Here is a 21,301-nt window from a genome sequence, read left to right on the forward strand (position 1 = left end):
GTATAGTTTCATTATATAGATATTCCACTGTTACGTTCTTAGCTTACGCATGTTTCATGATAAATGCTTTTTATGTGATGTATTCCCATGCTTTTTTGTTCTTGCTTAATGTAAATCGCTCTGGATTAAGAGCGTCTGCTAAATGCCTAAATTCTAAATTGTAATTGTAGAATACTGTGCGATGAAATGAATAGTGTGTGTGTGTGTGTGTGTGTGTGTGTGTGTGTGTGTGTGTGTGTGTGTGTGTGTGTGTGTGTGTGTGTGTGTGTGTGTGTGTGTGTTCGAAGGGGGAAACGCTTCGTGGCGATGAAGGTGGTGAAGAGCGCAGAGCACTACACAGAGACGGCGCTGGACGAGATCAAACTCCTGAAATCTGTGAGGATTTAACATTTATTATTCCATTAATCTGTGAGGACAATTCACCCTCCTCCACTTTAACATTTATTATTTTCCGGGACTTTTAACCCATTTAGTTTTCTGAAATACCTCATGTTTCTATGTCAGACTTTTAACCCATTTAGTTTTCTGAAATACCTCATGTTTCTATGTCAGACTTTTAACCCATTTAGTTTTCTGAAATACCTCATGTTTCTATGTCAGACTTTTAACCCATTTAGTTATCTGAAATACCTCATGTTTCTATGTCATTTAGTTATCTGAAATACCTCATGTTTCTATGTCATTTAGTTATCTGAAATACCTCATGTTTCTTTAGTTATCTGAAATACCTCATGTTTCTATGTTCCATTTAGTTATCTGAAATACCTCATGTTTCTATGTTCCATTTAGTTATCTGAAATACCTCATGTTTCTATGTCATTTAGTTATCTGAAATACCTCATGTTTCTATGTCATTTAGTTATCTGAAATACCTCATGTTTCTATGTTCCATTTAGTTATCTGAAATACCTCATGTTTCTATGTCATTTAGTTATCTGAAATACCTCATGTTTCTATGTTCCATTTAGTTATCTGAAATACCTCATGTTTCTATGTCATTTAGTTATCTGAAATACCTCATGTTTCTATGTCATTTAGTTATCTGAAATACCTCATGTTTCTATGTCATTTAGTTATCTGAAATACCTCATGTTTCTTTAGTTATCTGAAATACCTCATGTTTCTATGTCATTTAGTTATCTGAAATACCTCATGTTTCTTTAGTTACCTGAAATACCTCATGTTTCTATGTCATTTAGTTATCTGAAATACCTCATGTTTCTTTAGTTATCTGAAATACCTCATGTTTCTATGTCATTTAGTTATCTGAAATACCTCATGTTTCTTTAGTTACCTGAAATACCTCATGTTTCTATGTCATTTAGTTATCTGAAATACCTCATGTTTCTATGTCATTTAGTTATCTGAAATACCTCATGTTTCTTTAGTTATCTGAAATACCTCATGTTTCTATGTCAGCGGTGCTCAATTAGTCATGCCAAGGACCCCCAGAAACTATATATAATTGGCTATATATTGTCGTCCCCCCCACCGCCCCAGAAGTGAAGCTTTGAGTTCGCTGTGAAAGAATATATATTCAAAGATGTGCACTACATGTTCTTGCATTTTGTGTGTGTGTGTGTGTGTGTGTGTGTGTGTGTGTGTGTGTGTGTGTGTGTGTGTGTGTGTGTGTGTGTGTGTGTGTGTGTGTGTGTGTGTGTGTGTGTGTGTGTGTGTGTGTGTGTGCGCTTCAGATCATCTGACAATTTGTTTTGCTGTTGACCCTTTCTGTGAGAGAGACGAGAGAAACACGGTTTGTAAAAGATTGTTGTGGACGCGCAGAGCAGTTGACGGGGCATCGACGCCAGCGGGCGCTGCAGGTCTCGACCGTGAAACTGTCGTGCGAGTGCTTGTTTATGCACGGGGCCGTGTGTGTGTTGTATTACCGATACTATAAGAACAGTAGTACAGTAATCCGTATCTCTCTCTCTCTCTCTCTCCCAAGGTGAGAAACACAGACCCTGACGACCCCAGCAGAGAGAAAGTAGTGCAGCTTCTGGACGACTTCAAGATCTCTGGCATGAACGGCACGCGTATCCTCAAGTATTGTGTTGATGCGATGGTGTATATTGTGGTGTATATTGTGGTGTGTGTGTGTGAGTACCTGATCCTCCTAATAAAATCCTCATTCATAGTCTGGATCTTCAGTGGTGAGGTGACCACCGCTCCGGTGGTGAGGTGACCACCGCTCCGGTGGTGAGGTGACCACCGCTCCGGTGGTGAGGTGACCACCGCTACGGTGGTGAGGTGACCACCGCTACGGTGGTGAGGTGACCACTGCTCCGGTGGTGAGGTGACCACCGCTCCGGTGGTGAGGTGACCACCGGAGGGGTGAGGTGACCACCGCTCCGGTGGTGAGGTGACCACCGCCCCGGTGGTGAGGTGACCACCACTCCGGTGGTGAGGTGACCACCGCTCCGGAGGTGGGGTGACCACCGCTCCGGTGGTGGGGTGACCACCGCTCCGGTGGTGAGGTGACCACCGCTCCCCTGGTGGGGTGACCAGGAGGAGGAGGAGGAGGAGGAGTTGTTGTTGTTGTGTGTCCTTCCTTATCGGCGCCCCCTGTCCAGATGTGTGCATGGTGTTTGAGGTGTTGGGTCATCACCTGCTCAAGTGGATCATCAAGTCCAATTACCAAGGCCTGCCTCTGCCCTGTGTGAAGAGCATCATACGACAGGTACGTCTGACGACACGTACGTCTGCTCTGTGTGAAGAGCATCATACGACAGGTACGTCTGACGACACGTACGTCTGCTCTGTGTGAAGAGCATCATACGACAGGTACGTCTGCTCTGTGTGAAGAGCATCATACGACAGGTCCGTCTGCTCTGTGTGAAGAGCAGCATACGACAGGTACGTCTGACGACAGGTACGTCGGCTCTGTGTGAAGAGCATCATACGACAGGTACGTCTGCTCTGTGAAGAGCATCATACGACAGGTCCGTCTGCTCTGTGTGAAGAGCATCATACGACAGGTACGTCTGACGACAGGTACGTCGGCTCTGTGTGAAGAGCATCATACGACAAGTACGTCTGACGACAGGTACGTCTGCTCTGTGTGAAGAGCATCATACGACAGGTACGTCTGACGACAGGTACGTCGGCTCTGTGTGAAGAGCATCATACGACAAGTACGTCTGCTCTGTGTGAAGAGCATCATACGACAGGTACGTCTGCTCTGTGTGAAGAGCATCATACGACAGGTACGTCTGCTCTGTGTGAAGAGCAGCATACGACAGGTACGTCTGCTCTGTGTGAAGAGCATCATACGACAGGTACGTCTGCTCTGTGTGAAGAGCATCATACGACAGGTACGTCTGCTCTGTGTGAAGAGCATCATACGACAGGTACGTCTGCTCTGTGTGAAGAGCATCATACGACAGGTACGTCTGCTCTGTGTGAAGAGCATCATATGACAGGTACGTCTGCTCTGTGTGAAGAGCATCATACGACAGGTACGTCTGCTCTGTGTGAAGAGCATCATACGACAGGTACGTCTGCTCTGTGTGAAGAGCATCATACGACAGGTACGTCTGCTCTGTGTGAAGAGCATCATACGACAGGTACGTCTGCTCTGTGTGAAGAGCATCATACGACAGGTACGTCTGCTCTGTGTGAAGAGCATCATACGACAGGTACGTCTGCTCTGTGTGAAGAGCATCATATGACAGGTACGTCTGACGACAGGTACGTCTGCCCTGTCACGCGCGGCAAAGGCCGTCGGGATCGGGAGTCGAACCCGCGGCACGCCGCCAGGCTGGCTCAGCAGCCTCTAGGTGCCCAGACGGTTGAGCTAACCGTCAGCCTGTCTCAGCAGCCTCTAGGTGCCCAGACGGTTGAGCTAACCGTCAGCCTGGCTCAGCAGCCTCTAGGTGCCCAGACGGTTGAGCTAACCGTCAGCCTGTCTCAGCAGCCTCTAGGTGCCCAGACGGTTGAGCTAACCGTCAGCCTGGCTCAGCAGCCTCTAGGTGCCCAGAAGGTTGAGCTAACCGCCCGTCTAAGATCATTCATTATGTGTGTGTGTTTTTTTATATATTTTATTTACCCAGGGTAGTAGCTGAGCACAAGTGTGCTTTTTCAGCAACTGCACACACACACACACACACACACACACACATACAGTCACACACACACACACACACACACACACACACACACACACACACACACACACACACATTCAAACCTGGGAGCTGACCATTACAACCACAGCCTGATACTGTTGGCCACTAAGCAGCTCCACTGGAGCAGTTGTGGGTTCAGTGCCTTATTGCTCAAGGGCACTTCAGCGGTGTTGGGTGAGTGATGACCAATCATCACTAACCCCACCCAGATTTGTCCTGCCCGTCCGGGGAATTGAACCGGCAACCTTTCGGCAACAAGGGCGCTCCTCTAACCCTTAGGCTGTGTGTGTGTGGCTAAATGACTAAATGTCATAAGATGTTAGTCGACTAAATCTACAGTTGATTTAGTCACACAGTTTAGTGTTGGCAGGTCTTGATGCCGTCATAATGAGTGTTTTTAGTTTACACTTGCTGAAAATAGCTGATCTACAAGCTCACAACGTGTCACGTTGCGACGCGTTGTGAGCTTGTAGATCAGCTATTTTCAGCATGCAACCAAGAGTAAAATTACTTATACTGGATCTCTTGTCCACTAGTCGCTTCCTAACATTTTAGTCTAGTTTTTATTTGTCGACGAAATTGTCAGTATATTTAGTCATTTAGTTTTAGTCATCATAGCTTAGTTTCCATTTGTTTTCGTCAGTGGAAAAAGGTAGTCGACGAACATTTTTCGTCTTAGTTTTAGTCGATGAAAACAACACTGGTCTGTGTGTGTGTGTGTGTGTGTGTGTGTGTGCAGGTTCTCCAGGGTCTGGACTACCTCCACACCAAGTGTAAGATCATCCACACGGACATCAAGCCGGAGAACATCCTGCTGAGCGTCAACGAGCCCTACGTCAAGAAGATGGCCGCCGAGGCCGCGCAGTGGCAGAGGAGCGGAGCCCCGCCCCCGTCCGGCTCCGCAGGTCTGTCTGTCTGTCTGTCTGTCTGTCTGTCTGTCTGTCTGTGCCGCCGACCCCCATCTGAAAATATGTAGTTCCAGGGACCCCCCCCCCCCAGAAGCAAAGATTTGAGTTGAAAACTGAAACTCTGAAAGAATATATATTTCACGATTTTTCAAAAAAAGCAGACTTACAAGCTCATAGTGCGGCACTCGGTGCACTCCGTGCCGCGCTATCTGAATCGTCTCTGAGCAGAATATTAATTCCAGAGAGAGAGGCGGGTGTATTCTTTGTGTTGCTCCGATGATGAATGTGGGGAAAATGGTATAATTCTCTGATGTTCATATTTCCTCTTCTTGTCTCCTTTACAGTGAGCACGGCACCGACACCCAAACCAGTAAGTACTGTACTTACATCTCTACTGAAAAAACAAACAAAAAACATGTCATGTGAAAGCAGGGAATCATAGCTTCAAATTGACATATTGGTTGTTCAGTTTGGCCCACCAGTTTTGGAGATATGGCTTATAGAGTAATGTCTTGCAGAGAAACAGAGAGTTGAGAAAACAGGCTTGAAAAGGTTTACTTCTGTGGACTCTAACATTACACCTAGCTACATGTTTAAGCATTTATTTCATATTTACATGTCTTCTGTGGACTCTAACATTACACCTAGCTACATGTTTAAGCATTTATTTCATATTTACATGTCTTCTGTGGACTCTAACATTACACCTAGCTACATGTTTAAGCATTTATTTCATATTTACATGTCTTCTGTGGACTCTAACATTACACCTAGCTACATGTTTAAGCATTTATTTCATATTTACATGTCTTCTGTGGACTCTAACATTACACCTAGCTACATGTTTAAGCATTTATTTCATATTTACATGTCTTCTGTGGACTCTAACATTACACCTAGCTACATGTTTAAGCATTTATTTCATATTTACATGTCTTCTGTGGTCTCTAACATTACACCTAGCTACATGTTTAAGCATTTATTTCATATTTACATGTCTTCTGTGGACTCTAACATTACACCTAGCTACATGTTTAAGCATTTATTTCATATTTACATGTCTTCTGTGGACTCTAACATTACACCTAGCTACATGTTTAAGCATTTATTTCATATTTACATGTCTTCTGTGGACTCTAACATTACACCTAGCTACATGTTTAAGCATTTATTTCATATTTACATGTCTTCTGTGGTCTCTAACATTACACCTAGCTACATGTTTAAGCATTTATTTCATATTTACATGTCTTCTGTGGTCTAACATTACACCTAGCTACATGTTTAATAATTTATTTCATATTTACATGTCTTCTGTGGTCTCTAACATTACACCTAGCTACATGTTTAAGCTTTTATTTCATATTTACATGTCTTCTGTGGTCTCTAACATTACAATTAGCTACATGTTTAATCATTTATTTCATATTTACATGTCTTCTGTGGTCTCTAACATTACACCTAGCTACATGTTTAAGCATTTATTTCATATTTACATGTCTTCTGTGGTCTCTACCATTACACCTAGCTACATGTTTAAGCATTTATTTCATATTTACATGTCTTCTGTGGTCTCTAACATTACACCTAGCTACATTTCATATTTACATGTCTTCTGTGGACTCTAACATTACACCTATAGATACATGTTTAAGCATTTATTTCATATTTACATACTGATTTTTATTTTAGACATGCTCTAGTATGTGAAGAGTCTGCCTGTGCTATTAACTCATTCTGACCTGAGATCAGATTCTAAAAATGTCTTCTACATCCTGACAGTTTTCTGAAAAAGCTATGTTTCTATGTCAGTCGTTTTTCAAAAATAGCAGACCTGACAGACTTGCAGACTTGTAGGTTTGCTATTTTTTCAATAGCTGAAGCATAACATAATGCTAACACCAAAAGGGGTTCCCGCCCCAAAACGGGTTAACTCATTTTGGATTAAAGAATAAATAATTTCAGTCTTTCTCTCCTCTGGTGAAACGCTGGAGGTTGGCACGGTGGCAGGCTCTCAATCAAATCTGGTCACATGTTACCACCATGTTACCGTACATGTAATTAATTCCCCCCCCCCCCCCCCCCGGCAGGCGGCCAAGATGTCGAAGAACAAGAAGAAGAAGCTGAAGAAGAAGCAGAAGAAACAGGCGGAGCTTCTGGAGAAGAGGATGGAGGATGAGGAGGGGGAGGAGGAGGAGGAGGGGGAGGACCAGGAGATGACCACGGATGACCGCGCCCCCTCGTCGTCGACGGCCACCGCCGCCGTGGCCGCGCTGTCCGATTCCGCTACGTCGCAGGACGTCGCCGCAGGTTCGAACCCCTAACCCGTATTTAACCCATTCTGACCTGAGATCAGATTCATACGAGGTTTCCACTGGACACACACTGGTCTGATGAACCCATTCTGACCTGAGATCAGATTCTGAAAAATGTCAGTCGTTCTTCGATTTTTTCAAAATTAGCAGACCTACAAGCTCGTAGCGCGCCACTCGGTGGCGCGCTATGAGCTTGTAGATCTGCTGTGGGTGCTGGCGGCGTGTTTCCTCTTCCGCGTCATCAGTGTCCATACCCGAAGGCGGGGTTGGCGAAAGGGCCTTTATGTGTGGAGTTTGCATGTTCTCCCCGTGTTCCCCAGGGTAGGTACCCTCACATGTTCTCCCCGTCTCCCCTAGGGTAGGTTGTACCCTCACTGGTTCTCCCCGTGTCCCCTAGGGTAGGTACCTTCACATGTTCTCCCCGTGTCCCCTAGGGTAGGTACCCTCACATGTTCTCCCCGTGTCCCCTAGGGTAGGTACCCTCACATGTTCTCCCCGTGTTCCCCAGGGTAGGTACCCTCACATGTTCTCCCCGTGTCCCCTAGGGTAGGTTGTACCCTCACTGGTTCTCCCCGTGTCCCCTAGGGTAGGTACCCTCACATGTTCTCCCCGTGTCCCCTAGGGTAGGTACCCTCACATGTTCTCCCCGTGTCCCCTAGGGTAGGTACCCTCACAAAAAACATGCAGTAATCCTGGTCACTAAACTGCCTCACCCTGGCCAGCCGGGGCGCCTGATGGAGGCGAAAGGAACTGGTTGGAATAACGTGTTCCTTCCACGCGCTACGTCCAACCAGGGAAACTCCCCCCTGTCAGGTGTGAAGGAGCAACTTGGACACTCAGGCATGAAGGAAGCATGAGTTCAAGTCCGTTGCTCTCCCCTTGTCCCCCAAAATGGGTTACAAAATCGTGGGATAAAAAAAAAAAAAAAGAGTGAGAGGGGGGGGGGGGGGGGGGGGTTACAGACGTTCGTATCCACGACGTTATGCTGCTTTCACACGGGCAGATGCAACAGATGCAAAGCTACACTAGTACACCTAGTCACAGACGGTGTCGTCGTTAAACACATTTAGTGCCGGAAGTGCATCAAAATAGAAGCTCCGGGGTGCCAGAGTTGTCTGATCGCTTTTACTCTGAAAGCCATGAACCGGAAACACTTTCCTAAAAAAGTTGACTTTACAAAGTGACCTCACATCCCCGATCATCTTAATTTATTTTTTTACGCTCCAAAAAGCGTTCATATTTTGCGGGAGAGACGGATGAGGAGCAGAAATGAAGCGCCAGCATATCGATCCATTCATCACCACGGAGAGCGCCTTGGATTAGGAGATACGAGTCATTCTTTCCGCCGCGCTAACATGGGAGTCAATGACAAGCTAATAGTTGCACAGAGCGTTGGCGTACAGAAAGCGAAAAGCGAAATGCCCCAAAAAAAATAGGAAAAATTCTGAATATTCTTATCTCGCCCCGTGTCACTAGGACGTCCACAGACGTCGTAGGCACTAATTTTTCGGAATCCTTATGATGGCCTCATGCGTCGTATGAACTGAAACGGTTAAGCAGCACTAGCAGCAGCTGTCCGTTTATCATTTTGCACAACCACGAACGTCCAACACATATACAGTGAATTACTCACCTAATGCTGCCTGCAGGTTCCATGTTTAATTCCAGCGGTGTGTGACCTACTTTGTCCAAGTGACCGTTTTCATATTGTAAACATGGTCGCTAACGTGGTTTAGCGACTCAGTACTTTGACAGCTCATCCATCGTAGCTTGTTTACAAGTCAAACGGACTTCCTGTGCAGAAACTGCCCTATCAAAATAAGAGCCACTTGTATTGATTAGTCAACACTAGTTTTATCTTGAACTTGTAGATCTGCTATTTTCAGCATGCAACCAAGTGTAAAATGACTTATACTGGATCTCTAGTCCACTAGTCGCTTCCTAACATTTTAGTCTAGTTTTTATTTGTTGACGAAACTGTCAGTATATTTAGTCTTAGTTTTTTGTCATCATAGCTTAGTTTTCATGTAGTTTCCATTTAGTTTTCGTCAGTGAAAAAAGGTAGTCGACGGACATTTTTCGTCTTGGTTTTAGTCGACGAAATCAACACTCAGAGTGTTAATCGTTGACTTAAATTTGTAACGATGACATATCCCTATATGTACAACCATGCCCCCCCCCTCTAAAGTGGGACACATGCTCAAAAGGACAATTCATAATAATGATAATGAGGCAACACAAGAATTCAGAGTTATGAAGGATTTTACTCGAGTAGGAGACAAGACTTACATGACCTGTTCATGTATGGAAACCCCAATCTGACTCCCAGAGTCACAAAAAGGCGACAGCCTTTATAGCTCACTCCCACAACAACCAAACCCCCAACATACAGTAGCCTCCAGACTTTGAGCCAGTACAACAAATGGGACAGTGACATCGTAAACCAACCAGCACCACACAGGAGTGTGACAGATGGAGATAATATCAGACTGTGACTTTAGAGGAGATACTCTTTATAACGGAGTATTATTAAATGTTTATGTCTTAATTTCCACGACAGACCCTCCCCAGCAGAGGCTGGAGGAACGACCACAACAGAAGGAGAACACGGAGGAGAAGGAGGAGGAGGAGGTGTCGGAGGACAGCCGGATGGAGGTGAACTGTAACGGCCACGTCTCGCCCAGTAGACCAAGGTTAGGATAGTTTACTGTAACCACGTCTCCCCCACTAGACCAAGGTTAGGATAGTTTACTGTAACCACGTCTCCCCCACTAGACCAAGGTTAGGATAGTTTACTGTAACCACGTCTCCCCCACTAGACCAAGGTTAGGATAGTTAACTGTAACCACGTCTCCCCCACTAGACCAAGGTTAGGATAGTTTACTGTAACTGTAACCACGTCTCCCCCACTAGACCAAGGTTAGGATAGTTAACTGTAACCACGTCTCCCCCACTAGACCAAGGTTAGGATAGTTTACTGTAACCACGTCTCCCCCACTAGACCAAGGTTAGGATAGTTTACTGTAACCACGTCTCCCCCACTAGACCAAGGTTAGGATAGTTTACTGTAACCACGTCTCCCCTAGCAGACCAAGGTTAGGATAGTTTACTGTAACCACGTCTCCCCCACTAGACCAAGGTTAGGATAGTTTACTGTAACTGTAACCACGTCTCCCCCACTAGACCAAGGTTAGGATAGTTTACTGTAACTGTAACCACGTCTCCCCCACTAGACCAAGGTTAGGATAGTTTACTGTAACTGTAACCACGTCTCCCCCACTAGACCAAGGTTAGGATAGTTTACTGTAACTGTAACCACGTCTCCCCCACTAGACCAAGGTTAGGATAGTTTACTGTAACCACGTCTCCCCCACTAGACCAAGGTTAGGATAGTTAACTGTAACCACGTCTCGCCCAGCAGACCGAGGTTAGGATAGTTAACTGTAACCACGTCTCCCCCACTAGACCAAGGTTAGGATAGTTTACTGTAACGGCCACGTCTCGCCCAGCAGACCGAGGTTAGGATAGTTAACTGTAACCACGTCTCGCCCAGCAGACCGAGGTTAGGATAGTTTACTGTAACCACGTCTCGCCCAGCAGACCGAGGTTAGGATAGTTTTTTTTTTTTTTTTGAGTGGTGCAACCACTCCTACAACCAGCAATGTCCGTGTACACCTATGTATGTGGCTACCTATGTGCCCACCTACGTGGCCATGAGCACCAGTATATGACTATAGGGCACCAGTAGAGGGCACCAGAAACAGGGGCGGCGGTGGCTCAGGGGTAGAGTGCCTGGATGGTAACTGTAAGGTTGGTGGCGGTGGCTCAGGGGTAGAGTGCCTGGATGGTAACTGTAAGGTTGGTGGCGGTGGCTCAGGGGTAGAGTGCCTGGATGGTAACTGTAAGGTTGGTGGCGGTGGCTCAGGGGTAGAGTGCCTGGATGGTAACTGTAAGGTTGGTGGCGGTGGCTCAGGGGTAGAGTGCCTGGATGGCAACCGTAAGGTTCGCCAGTTCGAACCCGGGCTCCCCCAGAGTTACTGTCGAAGTGTCCTTGAGCAAGACACTGAACCCCTAATTGCTCTTGATGTGCTAGTTGGTGCCTTGCATGGTTTCCGCTGCCATCGGTGTATGAATGGGTGAATGTAATGCACAATCTCTGTAAAGCGCCTTGGATAAAGGCGCTATATAAATGCACCATTTACCATTTACAAGTTCGAACCCGGGCTCCCCCAGAGTTACTGTCGAAGTGTCCTTGAGCAAGACACTGAACCCCTAATTGCTCCCGATGTGCTAGTTGGTGCCTTGCATGGTTTCCGCTGCCATCGGTGTATGAGTGTGTGTGTGAACTGTGAATGGGTGAATGTAATGCACAATCTCTGTAAAGCGCCTTGGATAAAGGCGCTATATAAATGCACCATTTACCATTTAATAAGACGGATAAGCAGGATTGCCAAAGTATAGTGTAATAAAAACTCAAGAAAAGATAGCATCTAAAAAAAAGAATATTCAGTTACAGATTAAGCTGATAAATAAATTGACAAAAAGGAAAAAAACCTAACGGCATTATTTTGTCTTATCATTTCAGTTAGTTTTAGTTGTAAACACCGTTTAAGTTTAGTTATCGTTTTTATCTAGTCTTTATGTGGTTGCAGTTCAAGGAGAATTCCATGCTAGAATGCTTTCTTACCTTTCTTTGTAGTTGTTACGTCTCAAAAACTCCTTATTGGCTATTTCCCCTACCATAAGCCCTCAATGAATTGCATTGCATTGAATGGGAATTGAATGGGGCTATGGGGTGTTGTGCTAGTTCTCTTATTTCCATCGAAAGAAGTAGTAAAGTGTGCCGCTTGGGATATTATTTACATTATGAAGAGAGGATATATACAAAGAAATTATAATTTTTAGCGATGGAAATAAGCGAATTAGCACAACACCCCATAGCCCCATTCAATTCCCATTCAATGCAATTCATTTAGGGCTTATGGTAGGGGAAATAGCCAATAAGGAGCTTTTGCACAAAATAACACCTGGACCTCTTTGGTGGGGACGTAACAACTACAAAGAAAGGTAAGAAAGCCTTTTAGTATGGAATTCTCCTTTAACACAAATATTTTCTTTGTTTTATTTTATAATCACTATAATGACCTTGCAGCAGACCACCGGGAGGAGGCCAGGAGGAGGAGGAGGAGGAGGAGAGCCAGGCTGGGAGTGGGACCACCACACAGGGGGCCCCTGGCCCCGGGACCCCCACCACCACCCCCCAGAGGGACACAGAGGACCAGCACAATGCCAACCTGCAGGGGGGAGACCACCAGGACGCTCCACAGAGTAATGACGCTGTTTCCGTTAGGACAGGTTTTTTACCCATTCTGACCTGAGATCAGATTCTAAAATTGTCTTCTACATCCTGACAGTTTTCTGAAAAAGCCATGTTTCCATGTCAGTCGTTCTTCGATTTTTCAAAAATAGCAGACCTACAAGCTCGTAGCGTGCCACTCGGTGGCGCGCTATGAGCTTGTAGATCTGCTATTTTTCAATAGCTAAAGCATAACATAGTGCTAACACAAAAATGGGTTAATTCACGGTTAATTGGATGACTTGACTTGTCCGTAGGCATGTAACGATACACTCAACTTAGCCCAAACATTTAGAGTCACTCTCGTAGAGGGTTTTTTTCCGATTCTGACGAATCTCTCTACGGGAGTCTAAAAATAGTGACACCCAAATATGGTCGAGGGAGCAACGCCTCTAAATCACTCTTACCTTGTACAAATGCAAAATCTAAGCTGCTTTTTTGTTTGCCCCACTTGTCCGGTTTAAACACCGTAGGACCGTAGTTTTCAATAAAAAAGGTATTTTGATCCACTCTGCCTCGGAATCCTCCATTGTAAATGCGGTAAATGCGCAACAGAACATTGGCCGCGCCAGATTCCGAGACAGAGTATGGACAGAGTGGATCAAACATTGGTGTTTAATTGGTGCCGTACACCCACCAGACAAGTGGGGCAAACGAAAAAGCAGCTCAGATTTTGCATTTGTACAAGGTACTGTAAGAGTGATTTTGAGGCACAAACGTTAATCCCTCGACCATATTTGGGTGTCACTCTTTTAGACTCTCGTAGAAAGAAAGAAAGTCAGAATCGAAAAAAAAACCTCTACGAGAGTCTAAATGTTTGGGCTACACTCAACTCACGATACTATACGTATCACGATATGAGGTTCACGATACGATTTTTCACAATATTTTCAACACAATTATTTTCCAGACAAATGCCCGAAAAATCTTCCACCCAAGCTTTTTTCACAATCTTTATTTAACTACATTGCAAAAGTATAGCATTACTTAAAATGACTTAATTTCTGTGCAACAACTGTAAACATGCTTTCATGTTTAAACCTAGCTCGAGTTAACATTTCTTTGATGGCATTTTATATGTATACCTATTTGACAGTGCAGAAACATAATTGCCTTCCTTGATGTATTAATGAGCATCAATAACGACCATCACCTGTGTCACAGACACACACAGCTCCCCTCTGCAGGCCTCTACTACTGAAAGTGACTGCCTGGAGTCTGTCTCATTTCTCTCCAAAAGCACGTGAATATGATGGAATATGATTACAGCTCACATTTCATATCACCCACTAGCCCCACCCCCCCCCCCCCCCCCCCCCCCAAAAAAACCCAAAAACAAACAAAAGATATTTTTTTATTTTGAAAATCGATACATATCGTGGGGATATGTATCAATATACCATATATCGTTACATGCCTACGATACATATCGTGGGGATATATATATATATCGATATAGGATCGTTACATGCCTACTTGTCCGGTTGCCACTTTAACAGGTTTAGTCCCGGGCAGCGCCACAGACCGTCAGACCACCTGCAACGGAATACCCGACCCGGACCCCGAGGACCACCATCCTCCTCCTCCTCCTCAGTGTGTCCACTCCGTCAGCCGAGGTCCTGGGGAGAAGGAGAAGACCAAGGAGGAGGAGGCCATGGACATGGATGCAGATGGGACCAGAGGAGGTGCTGAAGACCAGGAGAGGACCAGAGGAGGTGCTGAAGACCAGCAGAGGACCAGGGGAGGTGCTGAAGACCAGCAGAGGACAAGGGGAGGTGCTGAAGACCAGGAGAGGCCCAGTGGTAAGGAAAGGAAAGGTACCATGTTTACCCAGGGTAACTGGACTAAGGAAAGGAAAGGTACTATGTTTACCCAGGGTAACTGGACTAAGGAAAGGAAAGGTACTATGTTTACCCAGGGTAACTGGACTAAGGAAAGGAAAGGTACTATGTTTACCCAGGGTAACTGGACTAAGGAAAGGAAAGGTACTATGTTTACCCAGGGTAACTGGACTAAGGAAAGGAAAGGTACTATGTTTACCCAGGGTAACTGGACTAAGCTCAAGAACTTGTTTACAGCCAGGCCCTGCTCATAGAACATTTCATGGTAGGGGTTCAATGCCTTGTCCAAGGGCACTTCAGCTGTGGTCATTTTAACGTGCCGGTCCGGGGATACGAACTATAGCGACCTTCCGATATCAAGACCGCTCCGCAAACCGTTCGGCCAGGTGAGCAGGGTTGACTAAAACTAAGACGAAAAATGTTCGTCCACTACCTTTTTTTCACTGACGAAAACACTAAATGAAAACTAAGCTATGATGACTAAAACTGAGACTAAATATACTGTTTTGTCAACAAAACGAAACTAGACTAAAATGTTAGGAAGGGACCTAGTGGACAAGAGATCCAGTACAAGTCATTTTACACTTGGATGCATGCTGCGACGCGTTGTGAGCTTGTAGATCGGACCACCAAAATGCATTCTAGTCCACTAAATCAACTGTAGATCAAATCTTATGACATTTAGTCGACTGAAACTAGACTAACACTAAAACATTCCAGGTGACTAAAATGTGACTAAAACTTAATGGAAGCTATTCAAGAGACTAAAACTAAAATCAAAATGTCCTGCCACAAGCAACACTGTTGGTGAGTGACCAGGAAGGGGGGGGGGGGGGGTGGATGTTGTTCACTGCTATTGATTTGGGGGAATTGAACACAATTCTATTGTCACTGAATTTGGAATTGTCAATAAAAAAAAAGACTGCCTGTCTGTCTGTCTGTTTGTCTGTCAGATTCAGGCAGCCTATTGGTGCATCCCCTGGATCCTCTCAATGCTGACAAACTGCAGGTCAAGATTGCTGACCTGGGCAACGCCTGCTGGGTGGTGAGTAAAGGGGGGGGGGGGGGGTCAGGGACCCCCATCTGGGAGCCCATATGTGACTGGGTCCAATGCTTTGTGATCATTTTTCAGTTTTTTACAGATATTAAAGTACCGAATCACAAGCTCCGATTACTTTGTGAGCTTGTAGATCGGCTATTTTCAGCACGCAACCAAAGGTTAAAATGGGCCACCCTTTCAAGGCCTGCCAATATAATATAATCTCTCATAACAATCAAAACAACTGTTAGATTTAGTTGACTAAAATCTTGATATTTAGTCGACTATAAAACTAGACTATAACTTTTTTAGATGACTGAAATATGACTGATGCCTATAGAACTATATCAAAATGTTGCCGTCTTAGAATGAACACTGGTCTGATTGGTCGCTCCCCCTCCCCTGTGTGGTCTGATTGGTCGCTCCCCCTCCCCTGTGTGGTGTGATTGGTCGCTCCCCCCCCCCTCCCCCCTTGTCTGGTCCTCCAATCAGCACAAGCACTTTACAGACGACATCCAGACTCGACAGTATCGTTCTCTGGAGGTCCTGATGGGCGCCGGTTACAGCACGCCCGCCGACATCTGGAGCACGGCGTGCATGGTACGCACGCATGCACGCGCACACACACGCGCACACACACCCACGCACGCACACACGCACGCACGCACGCAAGAAGCTGAACCCCTGATTGCTCCTGATGTGCAGGTTGGTGCCTTGCATGGTGTCCGCCGCCATCGGTGTGTGAATGTGGCTCAGGAGGTAGAGCATGTCTACATGTGGAAGTGTCCTTGGGCAAGACACTGAACCCCACATTGCTCCTAATGTGCTGGTTGGTGCCTTGCATGGCTTCTACCGCAATCGGTGTATGAATGTATGTGTGAATGTGTTTGAATGAGTGAATGAAATGCACAATCTATGTAAAGCACATTGGATAAAGGCGCTATATAAATGCACCATTTACCATTTAATGTAATGCACAATATATGTAAAGCGCCTTGGATAAAGGCACTATATAAATGCACCATTTACCACACACAGGTGCACTGTACCCTATAAATCAGACAAAACTCTAACCCAGGGGTACTCAAATGGCGGACCGCGGTCCGCGACCGGACCGCGGACCACCTCTTTGCGGACCACAAAAAAAAAAAAAAAAAAAAGTTTTTTTCTTTTTTTTTTTTTTTTTTAAAGTTAATAATATAAATAACATCAGATGGTACATTTCTCATGTGAAATTGCTGCAAAGGCCCCCAAAATGTCCCCCAAGGGCCTCCAAAATTCTGGCGCGCGCTATGCGCGCGCGCAGTGTGGCCTGCCAGGGCGTATAACTCCCGGCCTGATTTGGAGTTCCACTCCGGGCCTGCACTCTGCACCCCATTATTGGTTGGGTGGAAGGGGATCTGATTTGTATAAGCTTGGCTTGACCATACTAAACGGGCATAGAGCCCCGCTCTCCGAAGGACGCCGCGCATGGGACCGGACCTCGGTCTTATTCAAAAATAAATTGTGGACCTTCATCATTTCTAGTTGAGGACCCCTGCTCTAACCCCTAAACCTAACCTATAACCTCTAATTTACTAAAACCGTAAATCCCAGATTCCCAACACGAATTGTTTCTTGATTGAAAGCCTTGAAGCCCTTTCAGACGGTCAGCGGGGGGTCCGTGTGCCCCCCCACGCGTACCGCCGAGAAAAGAAGATGGCTGAAGATAGCTCTTGTCGCCCCCGCGGCCCCGCCCCCGTGCACAAACAAGCACTCGCGCGACGATTTCACGGTCGAGACCAGCAGCGCCCGCTGGCGTCGAGACCATTTGAAAAAATCTGGCGTCGAGATTTTTGAAAAAATAGCAGATCTACAAGCTCATGGCGCGCCACCAAGTGGCGCGCTATGAGCTTGTAGGTCTGCTATTTTTGAAAAATTGAAGAACCACTGACATAGAAACATAGCTTTTTCAGAAAACCGTCAGGATGTAGACGTTTTTTTATAATCTGATCTCAGGTCAGAATGGGTTAAAGACGTCTACGTGTTTGTTGTCACGATTTGTCTCACGACTCGAGTTGGCTTCGTACAACGCTTAAAAGGTCTTTAAATAAATACTTTTTGAAAAGTCTATGAGGGAAAAGTGCATTGGGAACTATTTCCTGGGCCCTGGCGTCGTCATGACAGGGGGCGGGGCTGCTAGTGTGTCGGAGGCCATGCAGTACCACTTCCTTCCAGCTGGTGGTTTACACGCATTTCTGTTTTCTCTCCTCAGGCTTTTGAACTGGCGACAGGAGACTATCTGTTTGAGCCCCATTCTGGAGAGGACTACTGTAGAGATGAAGGTGTGTGTGTGTGTGTGTGTGTGTGTGTGTGTGTGTGTGTGTGTGTGTGTGTGTGTGTGTGTGTGTGTGTGTGTGTGTGTGTGTGTGTGTGTGTGTGTGTGTGTGTGTGTGTGTGTGTGTGTGTGTGTGTGTGTGTGTGTGTGTGTGTGTGTGTGTGTGTGTGTGTGTGTGTGTGTGTGTGTGTCTCTTTCCCTTTTTGGGGGGCTGGGTGGGGGGGGCTGGGTACCCCAAATTACAGCAAAATTAAAACAAAATACGGCAATCTTTTCCCGGCCGCGTGGCTTAGCCGCGCGTCCGAAATGCACCGCACAGCCCAGGGGCGCCCTGAAAATGTGTCTAGCCCGGGGGCCCTTGGGAGGGTGAGTCCGGCACTGAGCGGGTGTGGTGGTGTCACAGTGCCAAACACACCACTAGCCCGGGGGCCCTTGGGAGGGTGAGTCCTGCCCTGTGCCGGTGTCATCCATGTTCCATTGCAGATGGATGCTAAATAGTTGTATTCTCGTGTAACTCCAGATGTTTGCTAAATCAGTGGTTCCCAAACTATTTCATGTCAAGGACCCCCAACTTGACACTAAATAGCCGGCGGACCCCCCCCCCCCCCCCCCCCTTTTTGAAAAGATATGCCAGGGACCCCAATAAAAGAAGAAGCCATGTAATGTCCCTGCAAACCATTTAATTTCAAGGACCCCCCAGTTTGACATGCATTAGTCTACGGACCCCCCATTTAATGACATTTCTATCTCTGGGACCCCCAATTAAAACTCAATGTAAAATCAATGTTAATTTAACTCAGAGAGTGTACAAATGTGTACTCCCTCAGGTACCCCTGGGGGTCCCCAGACCCCACTTTGGGAACCACTGTGCTAAATAGTTGTATTGTTGTCATTGTGTGTTTCTCCGTCTAGACCACATAGCGCTGATCATTGAGCTGCTGGGTAAAGTTCCAAGGAAGCTGATCTTATCAGGGAAATACTCCAAAGAGTTCTTCACCAAGAAAGGTACTTTCTCTCTCTCTCTCTCTCTCTCTCTCTCTCTCTCTCTCTCTCTCTCTCTCTCTCTCTCTCTCTCTCTCTCAGAGCACGTTTTTAATGTCTTCTACATCCTGACAGTTTTCTGAAAAAGCTATATTTCTATGTCAGTTGTTCTTCGATTTTTCAAAAATAGCAGACCTACAAGCACGCCACTCGGTGGCACTATGAGCTTGTAGATCTGCTATTTTTCAATAGCTAAAGCATAACATAATGCTAACACCAAAACGGGTTCCGGCCCAAAATGGGTTAACAGCGGGCGAGCATCGGCCGACACATCGCCCAATCGCCCGAAAAGATGAATTATTGTTTATTTTTTCGGGCGACATTTCACCCCCCACTTTTCGACCATCGCCTGTTCCCCTGCTATCCATATTGGAAAAGGTTGTTCTTCCCAGCCAAGCATCTGACTAAAGTTGACTGAAGTTAGAACATGCTAACATGACAGGGTTAAAACCTATGTTTCTATGTCAGTGGTGCTCACAGGGTTAAAACCCTATGTTTCTATGTCAGTGGTGCTCACAGGGTTAAAACCCTATGTTTCTATGTCAGTGGTGCTCACAGGGTTAAAACCCTATGTTTCTATGTCAGTGGTGCTCACAGGGTTAAAACCCTATGTTTCTATGTCAGTGGTGCTCACAGGGTTAAAACCTATGTTTCTATGTCAGTGGTGCTCAAAGTTTTTCATGTCAAGGACCCCCATTAACCCCATGTAATTGGCCACCGACCCCCATCTGAAATTGTTGTTCCAGGGAGGACCCCCCCCCCCCCAGGAGCAAAGATTTGAGTTGGCTCTGAAAAAATAGCAGATCTACAAGCGGCACTCGGTGCCGCGCTACGAGCTTGTAGATCTGCTATTTTTCAATGGCTAAAGTATAACATGATGATGATTAAAACACCAAAAGGGGTTTAAATCCATAACAATGTGTGGGTCCTTCAGGCCGCTGCTTTACTATACTGCCCCCCAGTGGTGTATTATGACATCACAGGCCAGTGATGTCAGAACTAGATGGATATTTAACTCTGTTGGCATTCCTCCTTCACAACAATAATAATAATAATAATATCTCAGATTTATAGAGCACTTTCTTTCCCAAGTACCCAACGTTGCTTTACATGATTATGGAAATTCATTGAAGTATTTATTAACATTTTGCTGAATTACAGTACATTTCAACTCAATACAAAGACTGTGGACACTTGTTTACAACAGGGTCCACCATTTTCAATTCATCATACAAATGAATTCATCGTACAAATATACAGGAAATCATCATAAAGGAGGTAAAAAAGAAAAGAAAAGTGAAGGGGGGGGGATTCAGATTTAGCGGGGGCCAGTTTGGAATTGCAGCCGTCCGTATAGGTGCCCTTCGAGAGCCCTTTTGAAGGAGTGTAGGGATTTACATGTCTTAACCCATTCTGACCTGAGATCAGATTCTAAAAATGTCTTCTACATCCTGACAGTTTTCTGAAAAAGCTATGTTTCTATGTCAGTTGTTCTTCGATAAAAAAAAGCAGACCTACAAGCTATGAGCTTGTAGATCTGCTATTTTTCAATAGCTAAAGCATAACATGATGCTAATACCAAAAGGGGTTCCCGCCCATTTTGGGCGGTAACAACATAATTTTCAGATGGGGGGTCGGTAGCCAATTACATATAATTTTTGGGGGTCCCTGACATGAAATATTGAGCACCACTGAAACAGAAACATGAGGTTTTTCAGGTCAGAATGGCTTAATAATGATGTGACCGACCGAGTCAGAAGAGTCACCTGTTGTTGTTTCCCTCCTCTCTGCCGCCGCCCTGCAGGCGAGCTGCGACACATCACCAAGCTGAAGCCGTGGGGCCTTGCCGACGTCCTGACGGAGAAGTACGAGTGGGCGCGCGAGGAGGCGGCGTGCTTCAGCACCTTCCTGCTGCCCATGTTGGACCTGGTGTCCGAGAGGAGGGCTACGGCCGCGCAGTGCCTCAACCACCCCTGGCTGGGCTCCTAGAAACACACACAACGCACTGTACCCCTCCCCCCCCCCCACGTACCCCCCCTCCCCCCCTCCCTCCCTCAGGTTGTACTGTACCCCCCCCCCCCCCCCCCACGTACCACCCCCCCCCCCCCCCCCACTGTCACACCAATACCACCTACCACCCTTAGAGTATATATATGAATAGAGACGGCACCCGAGTTCTCCTTCCATCCACTTGCCTTAACCCATTCTGACCTGAGATCAGATTATAAAAATGTCTTCTACATCCTGACAGTTTTCTGAAAAAGCAGTCGTTCTTCGGTTTAAAAAAAATAGCAGACCTACAAGCTCATAGCGCGCCACCGAGTGGCACGCTATGATGTAGATCTGCTATTTTTCAATAG

General features: G+C 45.9%; 1 protein-coding gene across 4 annotated transcripts in view; it reads left to right on the forward strand.

Annotated features, from left to right (window-relative positions):
• The window catches only part of srpk1b (SRSF protein kinase 1b), a 37,559-nt gene extending 16,624 nt beyond the window's left edge, over positions 1-20,935 (forward strand). For 2 of the 4 annotated variants that reach the window (XM_083772326.1, XM_083772329.1), the window contains 14 exons: positions 288-375; positions 1,946-2,033; positions 2,571-2,677; positions 4,864-5,029; positions 5,377-5,402; positions 7,123-7,342; positions 9,908-10,040; positions 12,500-12,675; positions 14,203-14,505; positions 15,498-15,589; positions 16,076-16,183; positions 17,838-17,907; positions 18,813-18,905; positions 20,746-20,935. In XM_083772326.1, coding sequence (XP_083628452.1) covers positions 288-375; positions 1,946-2,033; positions 2,571-2,677; positions 4,864-5,029; positions 5,377-5,402; positions 7,123-7,342; positions 9,908-10,040; positions 12,500-12,675; positions 14,203-14,505; positions 15,498-15,589; positions 16,076-16,183; positions 17,838-17,907; positions 18,813-18,905; positions 20,746-20,930 — 1,855 coding nt within the window. In that variant the 3' untranslated portion in view covers positions 20,931-20,935. The remainder of the gene's footprint in view (positions 1-287; positions 376-1,945; positions 2,034-2,570; positions 2,678-4,863; positions 5,030-5,376; positions 5,403-7,122; positions 7,343-9,907; positions 10,041-12,499; positions 12,676-14,202; positions 14,506-15,497; positions 15,590-16,075; positions 16,184-17,837; positions 17,908-18,812; positions 18,906-20,745) is intronic. The other 2 variants (XM_083772327.1, XM_083772328.1) reach the window with 2 other exon arrangements.
• Positions 20,936-21,301: the final 366 nt, after the last annotated feature.

Source organism: Protomyctophum parallelum (assembly GCF_964188405.1).
Source record: "Protomyctophum parallelum genome assembly, chromosome: 8".
NCBI classification, from domain to species: Eukaryota; Metazoa; Chordata; class Actinopteri; order Myctophiformes; family Myctophidae; genus Protomyctophum; species Protomyctophum parallelum.